The sequence below is a fragment of the Cetorhinus maximus genome, chromosome 17, assembly GCF_964194155.1.
Source record: "Cetorhinus maximus chromosome 17, sCetMax3.hap1.1, whole genome shotgun sequence".
NCBI lineage: Eukaryota > Metazoa > Chordata > Chondrichthyes > Lamniformes > Cetorhinidae > Cetorhinus > Cetorhinus maximus.
This window is the reverse complement of record NC_135895.1, coordinates 98,839,160-98,865,277: the sequence shown is the minus strand read 5'-3', so window position 1 is coordinate 98,865,277 and position 26,118 is coordinate 98,839,160. Positions and strand designations below refer to the sequence as shown.

Below are 26,118 nucleotides of genomic sequence, written 5' to 3'. Positions count from 1 at the left end.
TTGTTTAAGCTAATGGACTGCAGCAATTTAATTAGTAGAAAAAGTAGAAGTTAAAGTACTCACCTGACCCAACTTACCATTCAGCTGCCTCCCCTGCATCGCGTCACTTTTTGAATCATGACGTCACTCTGAAATCCAGCGTCTAAAGGTCCTGAGGGTATGTTTCTCTTCTCCAATCCCGGCCCCTGTTTTTTGCGCCCTTTAATACCGTTCTTGCTTGCCTCTCCTCTCCAGTCAGCTCCGAGTCTCCCTGGAACTTTCACTCTGTCCTTGCGCCACTTTCAGCTCCGAGTCCAGCTCCCATTATTTTTTAATCTCCGCTCTGACTCTCAGCTCCTTCTCTTTTTAAATCTCCGCTCTGACTCTCAGCTCCTGCTGTTTCTAAATCTTACCAAACCTGCTGCTCCTCTCGCACTGCCTCCCGGTCCTGCGCTGGTCTCGGGCCTGGTTTTCCTTGTTCTTTAAAATCGCCGCTCCTCTCGCGCCAACTCTCGGTCCTGCTCTGTAGAAGGTCAGCCAAGATCAGATTGAATGGCAGAGCAGGTTCAAGAGACTGTAGGATATACTCCTGCTACTATTTCTTATGTTCTTATTTCCCTGGAAATAGTGGCAATAGGCCTGTCAAGTTCCAGTGAAGGGAGACAACCTAGCAATGAACCCAGGTGAAGGGAGACAGCCTATCAGTGAGCCTCGGTGAAGGGAGACGGCCTAGCAATGAACCTTGGTGAAGGGAGACAGCCTATCAGAGCCTCATTCCTTCCTTTCTACTCCCAGCACTTACCTACTGAAGGCCCAGCTCGGTGATCTTTGAAGTCCGTCACCAAGTCTTCTAATTTTTCAGCCACATCCTAATGGCATACGGGTGGGATTATCCCTTTTGTACTGACAGCCTCCCTCTAGGTGGAAGTAATCCTACTGGGAGTTCATATCTCAAATGACTCTCCACCCGGGCAAAGAGGGAGGTATTAGGGCAGATTCAGAACAATGGATGGAATTCTCATCCCACTGGAATCCAACCTCAGAGAAGAGAATCCTCACTGCTGACTACAGCAAATGTGAGAGCCTCACAAGACATCACAACAGTTGCTCTACATTCTTTGGCCTAATAGAACCTTTTAATAATAATATTTCATTTGAGTCATGCACTGTTGTGTTTTCCTAATTTAGAAGAAAGGTGAAAATAACAGCCTTCGATATCAAAGCAATGTTCAACTGAGTTCAGCGCCAAGGATCCTTAGCAATGGTCATTGGGGAGGTGAAATGGAATGCTGGACCAGTAGCTGGATTCATACCTGACACAAAGGAAGATGGCTGTGATTGTCAGAGACTAATTATCATAGTTTCAGGACATCACTGAAGGAGTTCCGCAGGGAAGCATTCACAACCCAATAATCTTCAGCTGTTTTATCAACAGTCCCTCTATCATAAGGTCAGGAATGGGGCAGTTTAATGCCTCCACAGTGTTTAGTTCCATTCACAATTGATAGTCAAACAGTTATGGGCTACATTCAGGCTGGGGCTGATGAGTTGCAAGTAATATTTGCAACTCGTAAGTGCCCAGCCATCTTCCCCGAACCTTTAACAGCGTCATCATTATTGCAGGAACAACCAGCCAGATTAACCCTCCATCTGCAAGATCTGGGCAGAACCTGTGTAATCTGCAATGAATGGCTCATCTCCTAACTCCTCAAAGCCCATCCGCAATCTACAAGGCTCAAATCAGGAATGCAGGGGAATACTCATCGCTTAAGTGGACAGATGGGATCACAACAACAATTAGGGAGCTCAACATCATCCTAGTAGAGAAAAGGTCATTTGACCAATGCCATTGTTACTGGGCTCAATATCTACTCCTTCCATCATGCACTGTGTCTGCAGTTATGTATAATCTACAGGATTCACTGCAGGAATTCAAAAAGGTTATTTAAAAGAACCCCTGCTATTTTGACCACTGAGAAGGAAAAGAGCAGCTGTGGTGTAGGAACACCATCAATTCCATGTTTTCCTCTAAATAAACCAAACTAACTTGGTCATATATCAACATTCCTTCATTATCACTGGGTCCAGATCCTAAAATTCCCTACTTAGCATCATGATGGGAGCACAAAAAGCATGAAGACTGCAGTGGTTCAAGGAGAAGACCCATTATCAGCTTCTCAGTGCAACTATGGTTGGACCATAGAAGCAGTCTAGGCAGCATCAGTTAGGTACTGAGAATAATTTTTTTTAAATAGCTGGAAGAGAAAATGTCATTGTGATTCTTTGCATTCAGTAATAATTCCAGTACAATTTATCATCCTAAGAAACGACCTCATCATTAGTTATTGAGTGGTAAGCTCAATACATCTGATTAATTGAGGGATGTGCGTTATTAGATAGTAAATCCATCCTTTAAAACCTTAGAAAGAAATTTCTGCTGTTTATTATCAATCACTAACTGTCAATGCCATAAGTTTTACAATCAAATTATGAAGTTAAAAATACTTCAAGAAAGAAGGGAACAGATTGGCTAAAAAAAAAGGCATTTGTAATTAAAATTTAAAGTTTACAGTACCTTAATACAGCGCTAATAAATAACTTCTGATGTTTAAGCTTTAGCACACTCAAAACAGTATTCAGTTGGCCAAAACTGCACAAAAAAATGAAAGCAAATGAAGAAGAGTCATACAGACTCGAAACGTTAACTCTGTTTCCCTCTCCACAGACGCTGCCAGACCTGCTGCGTTTTTCCAGCATTTTTTGTTTTTAGGCACAAAAAAAATCTTTGCTTTAAAATATCAACTTACAATTGTCATTATTCTACTCTAATTTTATTTAGCCAGCAAAGAACGTATTTAAACAGATCCTTTCACATTTTATTCTTTCAGAATATGGTATTTTGAATTCTGAATGTAAGAATTGGTCAGTTGGACAAACCGAAGCTGGCAGAGAAATTGCGATGTTTATTTTTGCTCCATTTATTATTTATTGGAGGGGCAATAGAGAAAATAGCCAGGGTTTATATCTATTTGTCCATTCCCACTTACATTTGGTGTCCCCCATTCAGAGTTTCTACTTGAAGGTCTTGGTGAGGTCCAGCCATAAGCAAGGAGAAAGCTGTCCAAAAGAAAGGAGCGTAAACTATATTTTTCCTATCATGCAGCTCCTGGGTAGGTCACTATGACACAACATCAAAACCATTATGAGATATTTGCATACCGGACCACCTTAAACTTACCAACTCGCCCGGATAGGACAGATTCGGGGAAAAAAAAATTAAAGACACGCAAAAGGTAAAGGAGAGAGAAAGAACAACCTGCCTAATATTATTAATGACTGTGTGTGCTCAGTCGATTGTGAAGTATTGTGAAGGTTATATTAATGTAGGATTCATTGCACTTCAGCAGTGTACAAAATTTGTAAGCTTTTCAATTGATAGAATTTAGAGACTTTGCAGCTACATTTAATACACCGCACCATTTGCACCCAGTATCACTGGTAAAATTGCAGGACAATTGTGACTTTTAAGGGTGCATTAGTATTTTTAGATGAACCTGAGGAAACAGCTTTCAGTTCTGGGAACATAGGAATAAAGGCAGGGTCTTCAGCCCTCAAGCCTGCTCGCCATTCATTTAGATCATAGCCGACTTTAACTCCGTTTACCCACCTTAGCATCATACCTCTTCATACCCTGAGTGAACAATACTCTATCAATCTCAGTCTTGAAAGCTCCAGTTGTCCTACATCCACAGCCTTTTTGGGGGAGAAAATTCCAGATTTCTCCTACCTCTGTGTAAAAAAGTGCTTCATTATTTCCCTCCTAAATAGCCTAGCTCCAATTTTAAGAGTATGCCTCGTTCCTGATTCCCCAAAAGAGGAAATATTAAATTCTTTTAACTGAGAGTGGGAAGAAATGTTGGTCCCAAACCAACTGACACTAAACAAGGAGGTGAGGGTGGGACTTCTGCCCCTCAGTGGAAGGAAGCCCCACAATTGAGAGCTGCCAGTCAATCTGATTGGCCAGCAGCCCTGGCAGTCCCAGTAGTGCCGGAACTCAACAGTGGGACAGCATGTAGGCCCAGGATGAAGAGGACATGGCCTCTGGAGCAAGCTAAGTCCATGATTGTGGACAGGGAGTGATTGGGGAGCCTAGGAAGGGGGCACAAGGTGGGTGGGGGCATGGGTTTTGGTGGCCAGGTGGGAAGTGACAAATGGGGGTGGGGTGGGGGGGGGGGGGGGGGGTGCCACCAATGTACCAAAGGCACCCATCAAAGGATGTACTCCCCTTCCCAGCTTTTAACCAGTTGCATTAAATAAATAGCCTTCCCATTCTCGCCTGCCTGCCCACGCCAACCATGTTATGGCGTAGGCAGCCTAATATCGGGTTATTTTGTTTGTTAACAAACTCAATTGCCCGTTAATTATTTTTACAAAATGGCTGTTGGGCTGCCCGCCCACCCACGGTCTAATGGAGAATGGGTCAGGAAGGTGGTGGGCTAGCCACCTGTCATATTTTACATGCCCCTCCCCCCACCCCCCGTCACTGAAAACACACCCAACAGGGGGCTGTAAAATTCAATGCTGAGTGTTTTGGGTGGGCTTTCTCTGCTTAGTATAATATCAAATACTTCACTGGACTTAAGACAACTGGACCTGGAAGTTGCTCAAGTTGCTCGACTATGTGAGACAGCAACACTTTGCACCTCTGATCTTTTGTTGAGATGTGTGAGAGTAAACTTTATGGGCATCTTTATGTGGTTATTCAGTGTCAATTACTTCAGCAACTTGACAGTTGTGTTGACCCGTCTCAGGCGACTACTTATCCCGGAACGAGGAGCTGTAGGCATAGATGCTTGTCAGCAGTAACTGACCTAAGGGACTAAAGCCAGGTGGCATTTGGTGGCTAAAATTATTAACGGATAGCTGTACTAATCACAGTCACAGTCAGAACTACTCACCAAGAACATGGCCAATTCCCATATAATAGGAATGTTATTAAGTGATTAGCAGAGAACATGGAGTTGGCAAGAGTTATGTAAGCAGGTCCCTGAAATCCCAAGAGATTTAGTTAACACATGATAAACAGGAGAATATATGACATAACTGCTTACATAGGATTTCCATTCATGATCAATGCATATTAAGTTAGAGCTAATGGTATGCCATAGTGTTACTGCCTGAATTTATTTCAATCATAACAGTTAGCAGTGTAATAAATAAAGTGCTTCTTGAAATTCAGGTTGTTTTATAGACTAGATGGTTTGTGTTCCCTGGCACATAAATTTACCCATTGTACCAAGGGTCTTGAGTTTTGACATTGAGTTGAGGATAAATAGCTTGTTCTGACTCACCTGAACAAAACAGTGCCTCCTGTCATCTGGTCAGGGAATATTATTGGCAATGATGATGGACAGGTTCAAGGCCTAGTTGTATTCCAGTTTTAGAGGATTATGAGTAGGAATATCCTCAGAGTTACTCCCAGTGCAGCACTGCAACTTCACTGACAAGTGTTGGAAATCCCATTTAGATGTGTAAACTGGATTTTCAGTGAAGATATAGAGACAGAGCAGGAGCATATCTAAGGAAATTGCCAACCTATTACAGACCTGTAAAAAACTAATAAAAACTGACCAACAGTATCAACTAGGATGAAACAGCTCCAAAATGTACTGAACTCAAAAGTGTCCCTGAATAAAAGCCTGGCAGCAACTAAGCATACACCAGGACACATGCATCTAAATTAAGCTGCGGCGGTACTCGATATCCATACATGAAATCCTAAACAGAGATCCGAGTGGAGATTCTTTGGTTATTGGTTTGATTTCTGACATGTTGCCATCTTTTCCAGCAATTCAGAATCCACAATGAACATGGACATTGCTTTCTTCATCTGGAAGTATTAGACATCTGCTAAATTTTAATGAGAACTGCTTTCTCAATGCCATTTTTGAGAATTTGTTTTGTTTTTCTTTGTAGTTTAAAACGTAATTTCCCAATAGCAGCAGATAATTTATTACTGGGTGAAACATGACATTTTTTTTACTAATTGTCTCATTGCAAATTGGAAATGTAGATCTGCTCTTAAGCAGTTAAAAGCCCCTGAGCAGCACTTGAGGTGCCAAGTCTGTGCTCATTTTAGCCTGCAGTCATGAACATACAGACCCTGGCCCCCAGAATGCCAAGTGTCTGCATCAACTGCAGATGGTTGGCATTTATGATTGGAAGTCAAAAACCTTCAGTCATTAAGCCAAGTTTCTGCACTTCTGCTACCACCATTTGGTGGGAAAAGAAATAAAATGTATTTTCTGTGAAGTTTGGACAACAAATTTATATTTAAACGAATGGAGTAAAGCGTTTGCATTGTTGCCTGTGTCATTTGTGAGCTTCATATATATATTACAACAGTCAGATACATTATAACAATTATACTTAAAAAGTACTTCATCTGTTATAAAGTGTTTTCGGACATCTTGAGGTCATGAAAGGCACAATATAAATACAAGTCTTTGCTTTAAATCTGTGCATCTGTATTACACACAAGCTCAACTTGTCAAGGGCAAAGAAGCATGCGCAATAATTGCTGGACCTGCTATTGACGCACAAACCCCAAGAATGAAGTTTTGAAAATGTAATGATACAGAAAGTTCAGTGGATGATGGAATGTGGAAAGGGTTATTCTCCATTTTAAAGCAAAACTCCAGGGAATTGAAAGCCTAGCGTTTATTCTAATGTAACTTTGCTTAGTTTAACATGCAAATGCAACAATGAAAAACATGGATTACAATACTACAGGCACCAAACATGTAAGAAATCCATGGCTTGGACTTACGTCCACTTTATACGAGTGTGCGTAGACAAAAGCTTAAGAAATCTAGCAAAACTGGCTCTAATGATCACATGGTGAATGCTCTACATCACAAACTGAAGCAGACAGACTAGTAAGATCTCTGATTCCGTTGTCTGTGATAGCTGCTCACACATTGAGTCTCTTGATTACAAAGTTCTTAACTTGAAGCTCCATTTCTGTACTGCAGAAAGTACTCAGCACCAGCAGAGTGCTGAGTTATACTACCACTCGCACCAGACTTAAAGTGCATATCAGCACAACCGTCACGGTATGATTTAAAAGATGAATGAACACACTGAAGCTCTGAGGCAAGAGATCCCCTCTCCCTTTTTACCAGGAGTTTGTCCCACTGAGTACTGTATAACTCCAGCCTTAAACCCATAGGTGTGCAATTTAAAATATGTGGGTCTACACCTCAGACACACTGCCCAGTGCTGTTTTCCTTGGTCAGAAAGTGTTGCAGAGCCAGCAATTTAACTTGGGTCTCCTGACCCCACATCATTGTAAGCAACCAACAAACATGGAGAATAATATCCTAAGAACACAGTACACTGGAATTGGCCTCAGACCAACAGAAAAATGAAAGAGTTGCATTTATACAGTGCCTTTCACATCAGGGACACCCTAAATTATTTTACGGATGTGAATTACTTTTGGAACGTATGAAATGCAGTGACCAATTCACACATAACAAACTCCCTGAAGCAATGCGATAATGACCAGAGAATCTGTTGTTGTGAATGCTGGTTGAGGGATAAATATTGGCAGTAATGTGGACTGGATACCTTGATTTAACATAGTAAGAAAAGCTGCTATAATGGAGAGAATATTACAATTTTCCCTTCTCTTAAGAAAAGCGATAGTTTTTAGTGGAATGGCACAGAATGTACAAAGGATGGTTACACAGTGGAGATAAGAGGAACAAAGCTGTCATTTTGCCTCTATTTTAGAGAGATTTTTCTTCTGCTCTGTTTACTAACTTCAATGATCGCTTTCATTTATCAGCAACAGTTTAAATGAACTAATGTGAGGAGGTGTGGGAAGAGCAGCGTATGCAACAATAATACTCTTGTTCAGGCTTTGACTCCTTCATATTTGATGACACCTCAGGCATTTTTTTGGCTGACAGCCTTTCTTGCTTAAAGATAACCCCTTACTATAATAGAATTAATAATAAATGATTGTGCAGACCTTGTCACAAAGTGAGTAAATTACTTAATTAATAACTTTAACAAAGGCAGTTCATGTCAGAGGAAACACAGATAAGTTAGATATTTTGCGATACTGGAGGAGCCATCATGTTTGTGCATGGGTAAAAAAGATGTTGACTTGAACCAAAACCTCAACCACTCAATCTATAGTTCAGTATCTAGCTACCAGAATTCTGTTCACAGTGGAATCAGTTAAACCTTTGGCCTTTTAACTTTTGGGAACCTGGCTTTGAAGCAGAGCCAGGCTGACAGGGTGGATAAATTTGATGGGAAACTTTGTCCCTGCACCTTACCTATACCGTACCCGAACTGGAAGGATCTGCTGGCTGCCATTGAGAGTGAAAAGTGCAACCTTGCATCGTTCATTAGTAACCTCATCCTGCAGCTTAATCATTCCCTGGAGAAAAAAAGCTGCTAATTCTTACAAATCCCTTCTCATTGTGAACTGCATTCAGTGTGCAAAGTTCATTGAGAACACTGTCAGAATCAGACCATCCAGGATGTGTGAGCAGAGAAGAGGCAGTGCTTTGACCGACTTAGGCCAAAATTGACTATATTTACTATAATCTAAGGCTTAAGCTGACCTAAGAGAAATTGTATTCCTCATTTTCTCTGTCTGGATCAGTCACACCTGAAGCCTGTGCATTTCCTGTTGTTACAGTCATGGGGGATATGAAGGGAGAAATGGAGTTGGGATCGAAACCTTTTCAGGACAAACCAAAGAAAACTTGTTTCATTTTGGGTTCCACTCAATCATATACGCCAAGTTTTACCTGCTAAATTCAGTGACCTCACTGCATCGGACAAGTTTTGTGCCAGCGAATTTTTAATTGAAAACAATATTTCTCCTGAAGCCATGTTGACTGTTATTAGTAATTGCAACCCATTAATTTAACTCTTTCAATGCCATTGGTGACTTGAATACAGGGTTAGCAAGCCTCAAGACTAATAGTTGCTGATATTTGAAATAGACTCTAGTTAAAATAATTAATATAATGGCCTTGAGGTGCTAAATCAGAAACATGCAGGCTTAGCACCCACGTGCTGAATCAGATACAATTTTCATGGAACAACATGGGCTGAATTTTCACTCTCGGGTCGGAGCGCAGAGTCGGAAAAATTCCCAAATTGGGTGAAAGCACTCCAAATGCTCTAATTTCCATTCCAGGGGGTGGGTATTAACAGGAGTTGGGCCCACCACCCCCGGAAAAAGTACACAGACAGTCACAGGCGCTGCCGGGTCCCAAGCAGTGTTGCCAACTCTGGTTGGACATATTCCTGGAGGTCTTACCACATGATCTCACAAATCCCACCCCACACTCCTGCCACTGGTCATCCAACACACCCATCTCATGGTGCCCCCCCCCACTTCAATCAAAAAGCAGAGAGTCTTCATCACAAGATTGAATGACTCTTGACTGTCAGTCAAGATGCCTTCCTCCCCATTTCAGATACTTTTTATTACTATTTGCCAGAGTGTTCAAAGAAAGACACACATTTTACCGCTCGTATGATTTTTCTCTTGGGGTTTGATCGTAGCAGTGTACAGGAGGTTTGGTCTTTAACTCCTGGGGACTCCGGGCAATCATGGAGGGTTGGCAACCCTAGTGACAAGGTGGACTGTGCAAAAGGCCCACCTTGGTGATCCAGGACTTCATCCCAGATGTTAAAAATAACAAAAAATAGTCCTCCAGTCCTCATTCTTCACACCCCCCACACACTCCCCATGCCCCATCCATGCCACCTCATGCCTCCCACCCACCCCTCATGGCCTTCCATACCCCCATGCCAACCTATGCCTCTCTACCCACCTCCATTGCCCTTTATAGCCCCTATGTCAATTTAGTACCAACTCATGGCAAACCATGACACCCCATCCAACACCCTTTGCACTTACACCCTCCATGCCAACTCACCCAGTATCTACCGTGGCCAGAACTTAGAAGCCATGCTGAGATGAAGTAATATAAAGTTCTAAGCAACAATTGTTGACTTCACTATTTTAAAAAAAACTCTCATTAATAAAAACAATTCAATACAATACATTTAATTTTCTTCAAGTACTTAATCCCTTATGGAAACAACCATTTGTATTCATAGCCCTACATCAAGGGCTTTATAACCACTTGGAGCTGTCAATCAAACTGTGAACCTACAAGCCCCCAGTGTGATGGTGAAAGGTTGCAGAATCAGTCATGTAGCACTAATCCTATAATGATAACCCTCAGGCTTATTTCAATGGACAGCTAGTGAAATTTCACATAGTCGCAGCAGGCTTTTATTTTTTGTTAAATTAAAGGGCAGATTTAAATGCCTTGATAGCTTGACAGTTCCAATGAGTTTATCCACTTTTACACACTTTCATGTCTAATTTTAACAAGCCCAAATGACACCTTACCTCCCAAAATGCACTTCACCTATCTAAAAGAATATTTTATCTCTCCAAAAGGATATTCTATCTTTCCAAATGAGTCTGGCACTTTTAGCCCTTTTTCTCAAATATCTAAGGCCCACAAATCATGTTTTACATATCCCACTGTTGAAAATTGCATTCGTTTGAAGGCCACTGCACTTTTACATGTGCAGCTGTCTCCATAAACCACAGATGTGCAAAGTACAACCCTCCTCGGTCCCCCCCCTTGGCAAAAATGGTGGATGCCAGCATCAGGGCAGGATTTCCAGATTCGAGACTCCTAGCGCTATTTTGGATAAGTCAGAGCCCCCTTCTGTCCCCACAAAAATTTGGGCCTATATGTGAGCTCCTCACACTCTCTTCCACTGAAAGTTTAGAGTGCTCTGGCTGGTACACAGCAGCACATTACATGAGAATTCAGGAACTGAGGGATAGGGTGCAGAATTTCTCAGATGCAGCACTGGAAGTCCTAGAGGAGGAGGTTTGGTGAAGGGGCAAGAGGTAGGTGTCCTAAACACACTTGGATGGAGGGCAATGATGCCACCCCACCGTCCTGTCCCTCTCTTCTGCAGCAGCTGGTGCCATTCTGCCAGGCCTCCTGCTGCCTCGACCCTATTCCCACTAAACTGTCGACTACCCAACTTTCCTCCCTGACCCCTATGTTGGTTGATATTTTTAACAGTTCTCTCTTCTCAAGTACTGCCCCCGTCTTCTTCAAATCTACCATCACCACCCCTTTTTCCAAAAATAGCCCTTGACTCCTCTATCCTTGCAAACTATTGCTCCATCTCCAGCCACCCTTTTCTCAGCAAAGTCCTTGAATGTGTTGTCACCTCCCAAACCGGTGCCCATTATTCCTTGTGCTCCATGTTTGAATCTCTCCAATTAGGTTCACAACCCTGCCACAGTGACAAAATAGGTCTTACTAAAGTCACAAACTACATCTCATGTGACCGTACAGAGGTAAAATATCCCTCTTATCTGACCTTCTGTACCCATTGACAAGGTTGACCACACTATCCTCCTCCAACACCTCTGGCTGTGTGGACTGCATGCACCTAGTTCCATTCTTATCATTCTCGTCGTAGCCAGAGAATGACCTGCAATGGCTTCTCTTCCGGTTCCCACAGCTTTCCCTTTGGTGCCCTCCTCCCCTCATGTACCACCTCCCCCTCTCCCCCGCCCCCACCCCACCACGCCAAGGATCATCTACTTGATGCCCCTCGGTACATCATCCTAAAACACAATGTCAGTTTCCACATGTACACTGATGATACACAGCTGTATCTCATGGCCACTTCTCTTGACCCCTCCACTGTCTTTGAATTGGCTGACTGCTTGTCCAGCATCCAGTATTGAATGATCAGAAATTTCCTCCAATTAAATATTGGGAAATCCAAAGCCAACAATGTCAGCTCATTTCCTGGCCACTGCCTGAGGCTGAACCAGACTGTTTGCAACCTTGGAGTCGCACTTAACCAGGAGATGGGCTACCAACCACATTTCCTTGCCACTACTAACATAAACTTGACATCATCCAACTCTGCCCTTTCCTCAGCTCATCCGCTGCTGAAATACTTATCCATCCTTTTGTTACCTCTAGACTTGACTATCTAATGCACTCCTGTCCTGTCTCCCATGTACTATCCTCTGTAAATTGATGTCATCTTAAACCTGTGTCCCAACTCGACCCAAGTCCTGTTCATCTATCACCCCTGTGCTCCCTGCCCTACATTGGCTCCTGACTGAGTAGTGCCCCAATTTCAAAATTCTCATCCTTGATTCCAAACCTCTCCATTACCTTACCTCTCCCTCCTCCGTAACCCCCTCTAGCCTGACAACCCACCAAGGTATCTCCGCTCCTCTAATTCTGGCCCCTTGAGCATCCCTGATTTTAATTGTCCCATCATTGAGGGCTCTGCCTTCAGTTGCCTAGGCCCTAAGCTCTGGAATTTCCTCTCTATACCTCTCCGCCTCTCCACCTCACTTCCCTCCTTTAAAACATTCCTCCCAGCTACAGGCAGTGATTAGTGTAGTGCCGCAAGGATTAGTGCTGGGACCTCAGCTATTTACAATCGTCATGACTTATATGAAGAGACAGAAAGTAAAATGTCCAAGTTTGCTGATGATACAAAGATAAGCTGGGGAGGTCACGGAAAGACTGCAAAGAGATATAGACAGGTTAAGTGAGTGGACAAGAAGATGGCAGATGGAGAATAATGTGGGGAAGTGTGAGGTTATTCACTTTGGTTGTAAGAATAGAAAAATAGAATAGTGCTGATGTTCAAAGAGACTTGGATGTGCTCGTACAAAGAACGCAGAAAGTTAGCATGCAAGTATGGTAAGCAATTAGGAAGACAAATAGCATGTTGGCCTTTATTGCTAGGAGATTGGAGTACAAGAATAAAGAAGTCCTGCTACAATTGTACAGGGTTTTGAGAGACCACATCTGGAGGACTGTGTGTAGTTTTGCTCTCTACACTTAAGAAAGGATATCATTAGAGGTGGTGCAGTGAAGGTTCACTAAATTGGTCCCTGGAATGAGAGGCTGAGTAAATTGGGCTTATATTCTTTGGAGTTTAGAAGAATCAGAGGTTATCTCATTGAAACATGCAAGCATTAAGGGGAGACAGTGGTGTAGTGGTAATGTTACTGGGCTTAGTAGCTAGAAACTCCAGGCTAATGCTCTGGGGACATGGGTTCAAATCCTATTTCTGACCTTGAAGCTACCATTGATTTTTGTAAAATTCCATCTAGTTCATTAATGATTCTTAGGGAAGGAAATCTGTTGTGCTTTCCTGGGCTGGCCCATATGTGACTTCAAATCCACAGCAATATGGCTGACTCTTAACTGCCCTCTGAAATGGCCCAGCAAGCCACTTAGTTCAAGGGCAATTAAGGTTGGGCAACAAATGCTGGTCTTGCCAGACGCACCCACACCCCATGAAAGAATAAACTTTTTAACAACCTGAAGGGGCTTGATGGGGTGGACAGAGAGATTATTTCCACTGATCTGGGAATCTAAAACACGGGGTCACAGTCTCCGGGCAAGGAACCCATCATTTAGGACTGAGATGAGGAGAAATTACTTCACGCAAAGGGTTGTGAATTTTTGGAATTCTCTACCCAGAAGGTTGTGGATGCTTCTTCATTGAATATATTGAAGTCTGGGATAGACAGATTTTTGGTTTCCCAGGGAATCAAGGGATATGGGGAGCTGGCAAGAAAGTGGAGTTGAAGATCAGCCATGATGGTTTTGAATGGCAAAGCAGGCTCAATGGGTCTTGTGGTCTACTCCTGCTCCTATTTTATGTGTTCTTGTGCACCTATTTGACCAATTTTTTGACCTTTTGCTCTAACATCTCATGGCTCTGTGTCAAATGCTCCTATGGAGTGCCTTCTGATGTTTTATTACATTAAAGGAGCTATATAAATATAAGTTGTTGTGGTTCATGTCCTCCTCCCATTTCTTGTCGGGGCCAAGGGAGACCTTTCACAAAATGCCCATGATCAAGCGCTCCCTTTGTCATGGTGACACCTATAAGGTGCCTGATAAGATGATGTAGCACAGCACTTACTCATTTCAGAAGAAGATATCCAAAATAAATGTGCTCAGGTTTTGATGAATGTCAAATTGACAAATGTCCCAGAAAGTCTCCTGATGTGTTTAAGCTCCCCTTCGCTGTGCTTATAGCATTGAACATGAAATAGCGAGCATCCCTTTAAGTAACACTTGAAATCGACACCAATACCATGTTTACTCCCAAACAGCTGGCCGCTAGCCACCAAAAAGCTTTACAGTCTCCTTAATGAGTGCTAGCAGGCATTTGAAGTGGCAATCAGCTGTTTAACTAACCTCAGCGTGGCAGTTCCTAGCGCTCTACTAAGGTGGTGTCTTGCAAAGTTAGTTCCATTGGGACCTTAAAAAGACATGTTCAAAATAATGCAGGTCACTTACTGTGCATGAAACACAGTTTGAATTCTAATTTTTGAAAGCTCTCTGTCATATTGGGTGGAAAGTGGTTGTGAGGAGGGGTGGTGGGGTGTTGGGGGCTGTAGAATTGGGAAGGAAGGCAGGGAGTGCCTATCACCTTCCCGACAGGGAGCAATTCACTCATCAGCGGGGAACGTCATGGATGGCCTTCTTGCCAAGAGGCCAATTGAGGCCATTAACTGGCCACTTAAGAGCCTCTTCCTACCATCGCTGACAGACGGCTTCTGCTGCATGGGCAGTCTGCCAGTAAAAGGTGGCAGCCTCCCTGTGGATTGAAGGGTGGGTGCTGCTTTCTGATCAGACATTCTTTGGCCCATGGAGGGTACACCCAGTGGAAAGAGTCACCCCCTTAGAGTCAGCCAACCCCCCCACCCCGAGACATCACCAACAGGACAGAAAAACGTGTATTTTTTCTTCCTTCTCTTTTAATGCAACTTGCAATTCTATCTTAATGCATTAACTACCGTGATCCTGACGTTTTATTAGAAACATTGTTTTTAAATCAGAAAGTTCTTTAAAATCACAAATCGACGATTCTGATTATATCTCAAAGTGGTTCATATGAATCACAGTGATTTGAAACAAAATACCATTCAGACGTATCTCACCACCTGATCTGTGGACAATACATGGGCTGTGGTTGTCTTTTCTGCCATCTGTGACTCAGAGACGAATGATGTAATTTGCTTGGCAACGACACCAAGGTTGCACAGAATTCTTTTGAACTAAGGTCCTCCTTGCACAAACACATTATTCCAGTTTCCCTTTACTTATGAGAGCATATATATAGTATTCATATCTGGAGCAGAATTATCCAAAAGATGATTGTTCCCACTTCCAGGTAGTCACTTACTGCTAATTATAGTCAGTAATATATTCCTCTAAGTTTCGCCATGAGTTTTCCTTCAGATCGCTGACTGTAACTTTGACACAATTATAAAACTGATGTCTGAAACATCAAGGCCAGAACCTTACACTCTCCTTCTCCCCACCATCGCCATCCCCCAACCTCAGTGGGCTCTGAGGTGCTGGGGGGGAGGGGAACATGAAATTGCCTGCCCAACCCTGTCAGAATTTTATGCTGGGGCGGGCAGGGCCTCAGTTGGGAAGCCCACCTTTGTTCCATTTAAGGCCCTTAAGTGGCCACGTAATGGCCACTACAGGGCCTTTTCCCGCCTAGCCTCAATTTTCAGGCTGGCAGGCAGATGGCAGACCAGGGGAGGAAACCGGAAATTCAACAAAGTGCAACCTCGGGAGGGGGTAAGGTCGGGTGGTGGAGGGCCTCCATCAGAAGGCCGCTTCTGACTGAGGACGCCCTCTCCTCAGGGCCCGGTGACCTCCGGACTTCCTCCCCCGCCCACCCCGACCTTTCCCCTGAAACTCCGATCACCCCTCCTCGCAACACCCCCAGGCCTTCCCTACACGCCCCCTGCCACTTACCTGTCCTCCAGTTCCCGGCACTTAGTTCCAGGCAGCTCCTTGCAAGTGCCTCTTCAGGCCACTGCAGCATTGTTCCTGGAATGACTGGAGAGCTGCGGGCCAATCTGATTGGCTGGCAGCCCTCCAAGGCGAGACTTCCTCCCGATGACAGGCCTTATGCCAATCAATGCTTGTTAGAGCGTAAAATGGCCTTGGGGGTTGCTGGAGTTGACGGGATGTGTTGCTTAAAATTCTGGCCAAAGGTTTAGCAAAAGATCCAGAACTGTGTAAATATTCTTGTTGCATTCTTCAACTAAAACATCTTATTTTGCTTCTGATGTTGGCCCAGAACCATTGCTGCAGTCCTCAAACTCCTCAGAGGGAGAAATAGCACATTGATATCACTGATGAACATCCTGCGGGCTGTACAGGTAACAGCCCATGGTGCTGCCTGCCACTCAGGGTTTTAACACCTATGATTAAATATGGTTTAGTTTCACATGGCATGGGGTGATTTGGGCCTTAAAAGAAATTCTAGTGACTGATTAGAAAGGTGTAACACAGTCTGAGCATCTTGAGTAATGAATCAAAGACTGCATTACATTTTAGGCAGATTTTTATGGTCATGTTTTATTATTTCTGAAAATAAATTGCTAATTTCCCCCAATTCATAGCTTTAATGGATTTAGGGTGAATGGTAGCGACATGGCATATAAACGGTAAAACGGTGGCAAAGGAGGGATGGGGCCAATTAGGGACCTAAAAGCGTATTTACGCATGGAGGCAGGGAAGCTGGCTGAGGTACTAAATGAGTACTTTGCACCTGTCTTTACCAAGAAAGAAGATGCTGCCCAAGTCATGGTGAAAGAGAAGGTAGCTGAAATACCTGATGGGTTTAAAATTGACGAGGTGGGAGGAATTAGATAGGCTGCCTGTCCTTTAAGTTCATAAGTCACCAGGATCAGATGAGATGCATCTAAGGATGCTGAAGGAAGTTATGATGGAAATTGCGGAGACACTGGCCATAATTTTCCAGTCCTCCTTATGTACAGGCGTGTTGCCAGAGGACTGGAGAATTGCAAATGTCACACCCTTGTTCAAAATAAGTGTAAAGGTAAGCCCAGCAATGAAAGGCCAATCAGTTTAACCTTGGTGGTGGGAATACTTTTGGAAACGATAATTCTGGACAAAATTTTTTGTCACTTGAACAAATTTGGATTAATTAAAACCAGTACGGATTTGTTAAGGGCAAATCATATTTAAGTAATCTGATTGAGTTTTTTTGATGAGGTAACAGAGAGGGTTGATGAGGGTAATGCACTTGATGTGCTATATATTGATTTCCAAAAGACAGATAAAGTGCCACACAGCATACTTGTGAACAAAGTTGGAGCTCATGGAATGAAAGGGAAAGTAGCAACATGGATAAAAAATTGGCTGAGTGACAGGAAACAGAGGGTAGAAGTGAACGTTGGTTTTTTAGATTGGAGGAAGATTTATACTGGAGTTCCCCAGGGATCAGTGTTAGGACCCCTCCTCTTCCTGATATATGTTAATGATCTTGGCTTTGGTGTACAGAGTAAAATTTCAAAATTTATGGCTGACATGAAATTTGGAAGTATTGTGAACTGTGAGGAGAATATTGTAAAACTTCAAAACCACGGATTGGTGGAATGGGTGGACAAGTGGTGGATGAAATTTAACATAGAGATCTGGAAGAATGGGGAGAAAAATATAACACAAAGGGTACAATTATAAAGTGGGTGTAGGAGCAGAGGGACCTGTAATATGTGCATAAATCATTGTGAGAGGGGCTAAAAAGCATATAAGATTCATAAATAGGGGCATAGAGTACAAAAGCCAGAAAGTTACGATAAACCTATATAAGAGCTCAATTGGAGTATTGCATCCAGTTCTGGGCACCATACTTTAGGAAAAATGGGAAAACATTTGAGAGGATGCAGAACAGATTCATGAGAATGGTTCCAAAGACGAGGGACTTCAGTTAGGCAGATAGATTGAAGAAGCTGGGGCTGTTCTCCTTGGAGAAGAGAAGGTTCAGAGGAGCTTTGATAGAAGTATTCAAAATCATGAGTGATCTCGACAAAGTAGCTAGAGAGAAAGCGTTTCCTTTGGTGGAAGGATCGAGAAGCAGGGTCACTGATTTAAGGCAAAAGGAACAATGGCAAACGTAGGAATTTTTTTTACACAGTGAGTGGTTAGGATCTGGAGTGCACTGCTTGAGAGTGTGGTGGAGGCAGATACAATTGTGGCTTTCAAAAGGAAATTAATCATTTACAGGACTTTGGGAAAAGCCGAGAATAGGTGAATTGCTCCTACAGAGAGCTAGCATAGACACAACAGGCTGAAATGCCTCCTTCTATGCTATAACATTTCTATGATTCGATGTGGTTTTCCCCAGGTGATTTGAATATTAAAAATCCATTTCAGAAACAAAAAGAAATGGGGTAATCAGAATGCACCTACAATAATGCTCCTTTCACCTATATCGTGCTGCTGAAACGGTATTCGGCTAAAATAACTGTTGCAATTTGTTTCCAAACCAACTGCAAAGTGTGCAAACTCTGCATGTCTTAGGTCCACCTAAATCTCAGAGCTCATCAAGAGGACATCACTGATTTAAAAGAGATTGGGGCCAGTTTCCCACTGCAGCCCATCCTGTGTTTCAGCACAAACAGGACAGGCAGTCACTGCAAATTGAAACAATGAAGTCACATCTCCATTGGCTGCCTGTTATGATCCCAGCTGAGGTTATCCCTGAACAAACCTGATCCCAAAGTGGAACCCAGCTTGATAGATCCTAACTTTTATTTGTTTGTTTAGATACGTGGAGAGTAGCTACTGAACAGAGGCACAGAGGTCAGCTGGTGAACTTTTAATAAAAGAATAAAACATTTATTCAACAAGAAAAGATGAGCTATATTACAATACTCCTTCACCTTTACAAAGGTTTACAAATTTGTAAGGATAACACAAGTTACAAAAGCTATCTTATACTCTACTGTACACAGTAGATACACAGTCCATGTAAACCTATGGCACCCTGTGGTCAGACACACCACCCTCTGAAACCAATTGACAGATGCCACCTCAAACGGATGCTATGGATCTCTCCTCAAATCCCCCAGACACTTGTCACACCATGAGCTAACCGGTCTCACTGCACTCTGTCCTTCACACGATAGTTTCCAATCTCCCCTCTCCAAGACCTCGCCTTGGAATCTTCTCCCAAATGAACGTTTTCTCTCAGACACCTTCTGCAAGATCTCCTTCTGATCTTCCTCTTCCCTGGGTCACCACATGCATTCAAGCTGTCTTCCGTGCACTCGGTCTCTCTGACTCAGCCGTCAACCACTGCTTCACATGCCCATAGCCAAGAGTTACAGACCTTCAGTTGTCTCTTTGGACCTTCTTGCCTCTTGCAAACTGTTCTTGCTTTAAATCTGCTTTCTGCAGCTTTTTCCTCTTTAAACCTGAAGCTTGGAGCCTTTCTCTCTGCCCCTCACTCTTAACTTCACTTAACAGGACCTTTTCCTAGGTTCCTGTCCTTCCTTTGACTAGAAGGTTGTCTTGGGGCTTTCTCTTCTTCTGCTCCCCTGGATTCTTGGGATCTTTTCTTTAGCTTGGGACTTCTATCTGTCCCCTCTTAGGCTGCTTCTGCTTTAGAGCTGTCTTCAAACCAACTGCACTCAAACAGCTTCCAAAGCAAACTGCATTTCTCTTCTGTATGTGTGTATGAGGAAGGGACCTGCCTCTCTGGCCCCCTGTTACTAAGCAACAGCCTAATCCTTCTACCCTTCTATGTTTACCTTTACTTTATAGGAGTCATAAAACTCCTCATTAGAAATGCAAGCACCCTTTTAAAGGGAACTAAAACTCCATTTGACCTTTCTTAACACACATACAGAAATACAAATCAAACTTAAACTTTAAAGCTAAAACCCATACCTAATGCTCACAAATACAAATATAATTTACTTAAACTATCTCTATTTCCTAGCACTACCCCAGACCTGTTGAACACTGTTTGCAACTGGGCTTTGAAATGGGCAGCCAGTGATCCTGCCCAAAACAGTCAAGAACCTAGCTTCCTATGCAAGTTGGGGCCTTAAGCCAGTTAGTGAAGCCCATTTACAATTTTCAACGCCAATGGGAGGGTGCACTCTGTCCATTGGTGCCAGATATGAACCAATGGTCCTTAAACGCACAGCTGCAGGTCACTCAACAACAGACAAGTTTCAGAAATAAAAGTAATTTTTTAGTGTTCAGGAAGACCATTAATACTTTTCAAATATCGCACTTCAAGATTCCTCCCCTTGGCCTTCCCCCTCCCTCCCCTACCCCTCCCTGCACTTTTATCCTGCTGCAGTGAGCAAGCTGCTTGGAATGCATAAAAAACATACACTAAAACCTGGAGATGAGGCCCAACCATGACTCAGACCTCTTGCTGCAGCCATAGGATTTGATGCCATTTTGGGCTATAGTTCAACATTTTGCTCATTATGTTCCCTTAATTTAACAAAATATTGATAGCATAATATGTTGGCACCATTCACTTGTCAATCAGAGAAAACTCCACTGACCTGGTAAATGCACATGTCCACGTTGTAGAGACAATTGGCCCAATGGCCTGAATAGCCTTTTCTTATCCATCCATCCATATGGTGTTTCTTGGCAGAATCTCAAGTACAACAGAATTGAGAATACAAAAGCATAAAGTTCAAATCTCCAGCAGTCAATTATTATTAAATGATTAATGTTTCTTTCATACTTTGATGTAATACAGAAGAACAAGATTAAGTATAAAAACAAGATTAAATGATGTCATTTTCAAAATTTGAATTAAGTTGGATTGCACTGCTAATTTTACTTTATTGCACTTCATTATATTTTGATAAAATAACGAGTGACATTTTGTTCATTCATAACTGAGAAATACTGGAAGTTCAATTTTAAGATATTGAACTGATGGAGTGCAGCATTCCATAGCTGTATTTGGTATTTTGTTTACACAGTAAGAGAATACCAACAAAATCTGGTATATTTAGAAACATAATTAAAATGAGAAGAGAAAATATAGAGCAGAATGTTGGAGTCATGTTGCAAGTGATTCCAGTAAATGAATGATAATATATACTTTTGTCATCCATAAACTTAAAACAATGTTGACACATGCTTTGCTTCTATACAGATGTTCTATTAATGATTTAATATTCTGGATGCAAGATGGAATATTTGTATTGTTAAATGCATTGACACGTGTATAATTGTTAAGGCTCACTCCAGATAATATATCCTCATTGCCCGGTACAAACATCTGCTTTTATTGGAAAGACTCAACTCCCTATGAAGAGAAATACAACCTTTTCAGAATAGTATTCTCTGATACCAGGTCACAGGGTGAACAATGAATCCTTTTTCCTGGTGCACACTCTGCATTAAAAATTGTGCAGTTCCGATTTCACTTATGGCCAGAAGATACTACACTGACAGACTGTAAGTCTTGGGCAGACAGCTACGTAATGAATAATAAGAAGGTAGATTAACATAAGCGCGATTAAGAAAAATAGCAGATTGAGCTGGATTATAATATCTACCTAATTCTCAATGTCTCTTCCGAAACATTAAAAATAAGAAGACTTTAGCAACCCTCTTCAGCAATCTTGGTAACTTGGTTTATGCATTCTTTAAGGAAAGGTTTTAAGTGAGAAATGAATCCTCAGGAAGTCCTTTATTATCCATTGCCAACAGAGTTGGAAGGAAACTGGAGAGTAAACACTTTACTTCCAGATGTATCTCTCTCTTCCCTCGGCTGGCATAAAGGAAGATAAACAGATATTATTCATCATTAATAATCCACCATGAAGCATTCTTTACAATGTCAGCCAAGCCATGTTTCACAGGTGACAGGATGGTTCCTGAGGTACCAGACAAGGAACTTACATGCAGCCAGGATACAGCCAAACTGTAATCATTTTGCTTGACCCACTGATAGGATAGTTGAAACAGTCATTGATGGAAGTTTAAGCAATTTGTCAACATTCAGGCTTGAATTTTCACTCTGGGTCAGGAGCACAGAGTCAGGGGAATTCCCGGCTCCGCAAATCTGACTCCTGAAAAACTGCCCCAGATGGTCAGATTTTCATTCCAGAGGGGCGGGGTGTAACAGGATGCATGCCTGCCACCTTCATAAACAGTGCGGAGGCAGCACAGGGGCTGTCGGGTGCAGAGGTGGGGTAGGCGAGAAGCCGGCCTCAGTGACCAGGCACTTTCTCTCAGCTGCATAAAAAAACAATAAAACAAAAGACAGCCCTCTAGCCCTCACCTCCTCACACACCCCGTCACGCCCTCTCACCCCCTCACACACCCCATCCCCCAACCATGCCTACCCATGTCACCTCATGCCCCCACCCAACCCCATGGCCCCGCATACCCTCCATGCCAACCAATGTCCTTCTGCCAATACCCATGGACCCATTCACTTGATGCCAACCTATGCCACTCCACACACACCCAGGACCCTTTATGGCCCCAAGCCAACTTAGTGTCAACTCATGCCCCCAATGCACCAAGCCCTTAACACCCCCATGCCAACTCATCCAGTATCTACCATGGGCAGGCCTCAGGACCCATGCTGAGAGGAAATAAAATAAAGTTCCAAGTGTCTATTGATGAATTCACTATTTTAAAAAAATCTCTGATTAATAAAAACCCATTCATTACATTTAAATCCCTTCAACAACTTAATCCCTTATAACAGCAAACATTTGCATTTACAGCCCCACACCAAAGACTTTATAATCACTTGGAGCTGTCAGTCAAACTGTTAAAGAACAGGCACCTCACTGATAATGATAGGTTGTGAAATCAGTCATGCAGCACAAATCCTACAATGGAAGCCCTCAGGCTTATGTCAGCAGAGTGAAATAGCAAGCACTGATTTTTCTAAAACTGCAGAGTGCATTTTTGTAATTTAAAGGCTAGGAGATTTAAATCCCTTGACAGTTTGATGGTTCCAGTGAGCTTTAACAGTTCCCTTGACAGCTCCATCGTCAGCTCCCTTACCAGTTCCCTTGACAGTCCTCTTAACAGCTTGACAGTTCTAATGAGTTTATCCACTTTTTGCGCATATCTATGTCTACTTTTAACAATCCCAAAGGGCACTTGACCTCTCTCAAAGGGCAACTTACCTCACTGAAATGTGTCCCTGGACCCTTCCAAAAGGGTACCCTACCTCCCCAAAGAGCTCCGCTAACTAGACTTACTCCTGATAGGTCTAAAGTGCGCAAGTTGTGTTTTGGACATCCCACTAGCAAAAATTGGACCTGACTGAAGGTAGCTGCACTTTTACATCTGTAGCTGCCTCCGTTAACTACGGATATGCAAAGTACAACCCACCCTTATTTCCCTCCCCCCCAACCCCAGTGAAAATGGGTTTCAGGGGCGATGCTTCAAGAATCGGGCCTCCAGCGCCGTTTTCGATAAGCCGGAGAGCCTCTGCGTCTGTGTGAAAATTCAGGCCTCAGTGTTTCTATCAGCTGGGCAGACATTGGCCGTGATTTTCTGGCCCCGCCATGATGGGACCCCCACCAGTAATGCGCCGGGCCAGCCAAAATTCCATTGACTTTCAATGGGACCAAAAGACCCTGGCAGCAGACGGGGCCGGAAAATCCCGGCCATTGTCTCCCAATTCCTCTAAAATAATCCACTTAAATCAGACAGAAAAAACTCCAGTTAAAGTTGACACATATGAATTAGCCGATTTTGTTCATTTTTCACCTCCCCAATACAGTGCAATTCAGACAGCTATATGGAAGGTCAGAAAAGAGATTTTAAAATTGTGACATTATTGACAAGTGACAAATTCCAAGGAAGTAATAGAGCAAATTTCCAAGTCCTTCCCTGCAGCATTCAAGGTATCTCACTCCATGTGACAGTTGATATATTTACTCCAATATATACAGATTCATGTGATCTGAGACAGTATAGATGCTTGAATCTTCCACAGCCTAATCTCACGAAATTAAGTATTTATAGCTGTAATTTTATTTTAAAACCAATGCAATATAAATGACCAATGGACATTTGTTCCTTTTACCTTTAGGAATAACGTGCTAAAAATATTTAATGCCTCTTTCGTTTCGGAGAATTAATTCCCCTACCCAGGCAGATCTATACACTGGCAAATTGACTCATGCCAATGGAGGGAAGGTCACCAATTTGAAAGGAGGATGGGCATCAGGCAAAAGGACAAGTAACCACTAGTACGTGGATCCTTTGCACAGATGCTCCTATTGTCTTCCCTGGAAGCTGACCTTATGACATAAAACATTCACTCTTTTCATAGAATGACCTTTCATTCACTTGCATGATATCATGACGGGCACTGATTGTCACACACAGGACCCTGAAACTCTGAAACCATACAATCTCCCAATTACACTTGAACACAAAAGCCAGCCATTGTGTTTATATATAGAGGATTTCAGTTAAGTACTTATTGATCACCTGTCAGCCATTACAAGTTACATATTACAGTTGTTAATATTCTGCTGAAAAACTTAAGATGAAGACTGCACAGTTATTAAAATATACCCAATACTATTGATGCCATGTTATTACAAGATTCTTTAATTTCTCTTTTGGGGTGAAGACCACTTTGTTCAGATATTTAATTATTTTTCAAACTTATTTATTCCAATATTTTGTTTTTCTTTTCAAAGCAATCTAATAGTAAGAAAGTGTGCACTCTTTCCAGTGTTTGAATCAGACTTTGGACCAGTCTCAGCTCCATTACTGAGAAGGAGTTGGAGAGTTGCTGCTATTATTTGCACTTCTCTGTCAATGTGTTAAAGTGACCCAGTGTATTTTTGTGTTTGGCAGGTTGATGACCAAATGAAACTTCTTCAGAACTGCTGGAGTGAGCTTTTAATCTTGGATCACATTTATAGGCAAGTGGCACATTGGAAAGAGGGTGCAATCCTCCTTGTTACTGGGCAACAGGTGAGTACAGAAGAGGCTTGCTTGACTCCAAAAAGGTCTAGGGAGCAGTTACCTTTCTCTGACCTTTTCATAATATTTGACTTAGAGGTCAGTGAAAATACATGATTCAATCTTGCTTTCTTCCAAACTTGCCCAGTGTTTGTTTCAGGCTCTGTGGTAGGAAAACTGAAATCAATATCCCCCAGCATAGAAATATTCATCATCAAGCAGTCATAATTTGTTGTCAATTGCTATAATCATTTAATTTTAACCCTCTCCAGTTCGGATGGCAGTGGTTAGATTAGTGGACCAGTAACCCAGAGGTTGGACTAATAATCTCAGTTTGAGAATCTGAATTCAATTTTAAAAAGTCTGGAAATAAAAGACAATTACCAATTTAAAGAAAAAAGTGGCCAGAAGGCTATTGGATTGTCATAAAAACTTAACAGGTTCACCAATGTCCTTTCGGGAAGCAAACCTCCCATCCTTGTCCAGTCTGGCCTACCTGTGATTCCAGTCCTACATCAATGAGGTTGATTGTTAACTGCCCTCTCACGTGACCTAGCAAGCTACTCAGTGGTCAAAATCTGCTACCATTGTTTCAGGAAACCGGGCTATCATTACCACCTCAGGGCAATTAGGGATGGGCAATAAATGCTGGTCTTGCCAACGATGCCCACATTCTGAAAATGGAAAAAAAATCCCAGGCATCATGGACTGTTTTCAATTACTGAAAACCTATGTTGTTTCTATACTTCTGGGAACCAGTTATAAACCAGTTTCAAACTTGCAGAATTGCAATGAGCAGCTTTGTTCCATTAATTCATTTGATGTTCCATCTGAATGAATCTATTTTCTAAAGGTGATTATGTAGAGCTGTACAAAGCTCCTTTATGAACTGGAGTTTATGTTATACCGTATCTGAATCTAACCCTGTGATTTCTTCGAAAGAATTTCCTTGTTGTTTCAAGCTCCATTTTTGTTACCTTCTTTTTCAAATCAAACTAGCAGGTATTTGATATGATCTGAATCGTTGTCGTTGGAGACATCTTACGAGCTCCTGGGTTTTGATGGGAGTTCGTACCTGAAACTTTAATTTAACAGCTCTTCAAATGACGATGAACCTGCAGTAAAATTCCCCAGCAATTGGGCAGGATTTTGAGGTCGGAGGGCGGGGCCCGGGAACGGCTGGGAAACGGTCCACCACCCGCGATCAGCCCCTGACCGCGGTTTCATGCTGGAGAGCCGATTA

At 42.5% G+C, this 26,118-nt stretch overlaps 1 protein-coding gene across 4 annotated transcripts in view; it reads left to right on the top strand.

Annotated features, from left to right (window-relative positions):
- The window catches only part of nr5a2 (nuclear receptor subfamily 5, group A, member 2), a 183,216-nt gene that overhangs the window by 79,772 nt on the left and 77,326 nt on the right, over nucleotides 1–26,118 (top strand). For all 4 annotated transcript variants that reach the window (XM_078561709.1, XM_078561710.1, XM_078561711.1 and 1 more), the window contains exon 6: nucleotides 24,768–24,887. In XM_078561709.1, coding sequence (XP_078417835.1) covers nucleotides 24,768–24,887 — 120 coding nt within the window. The remainder of the gene's footprint in view (nucleotides 1–24,767; nucleotides 24,888–26,118) is intronic.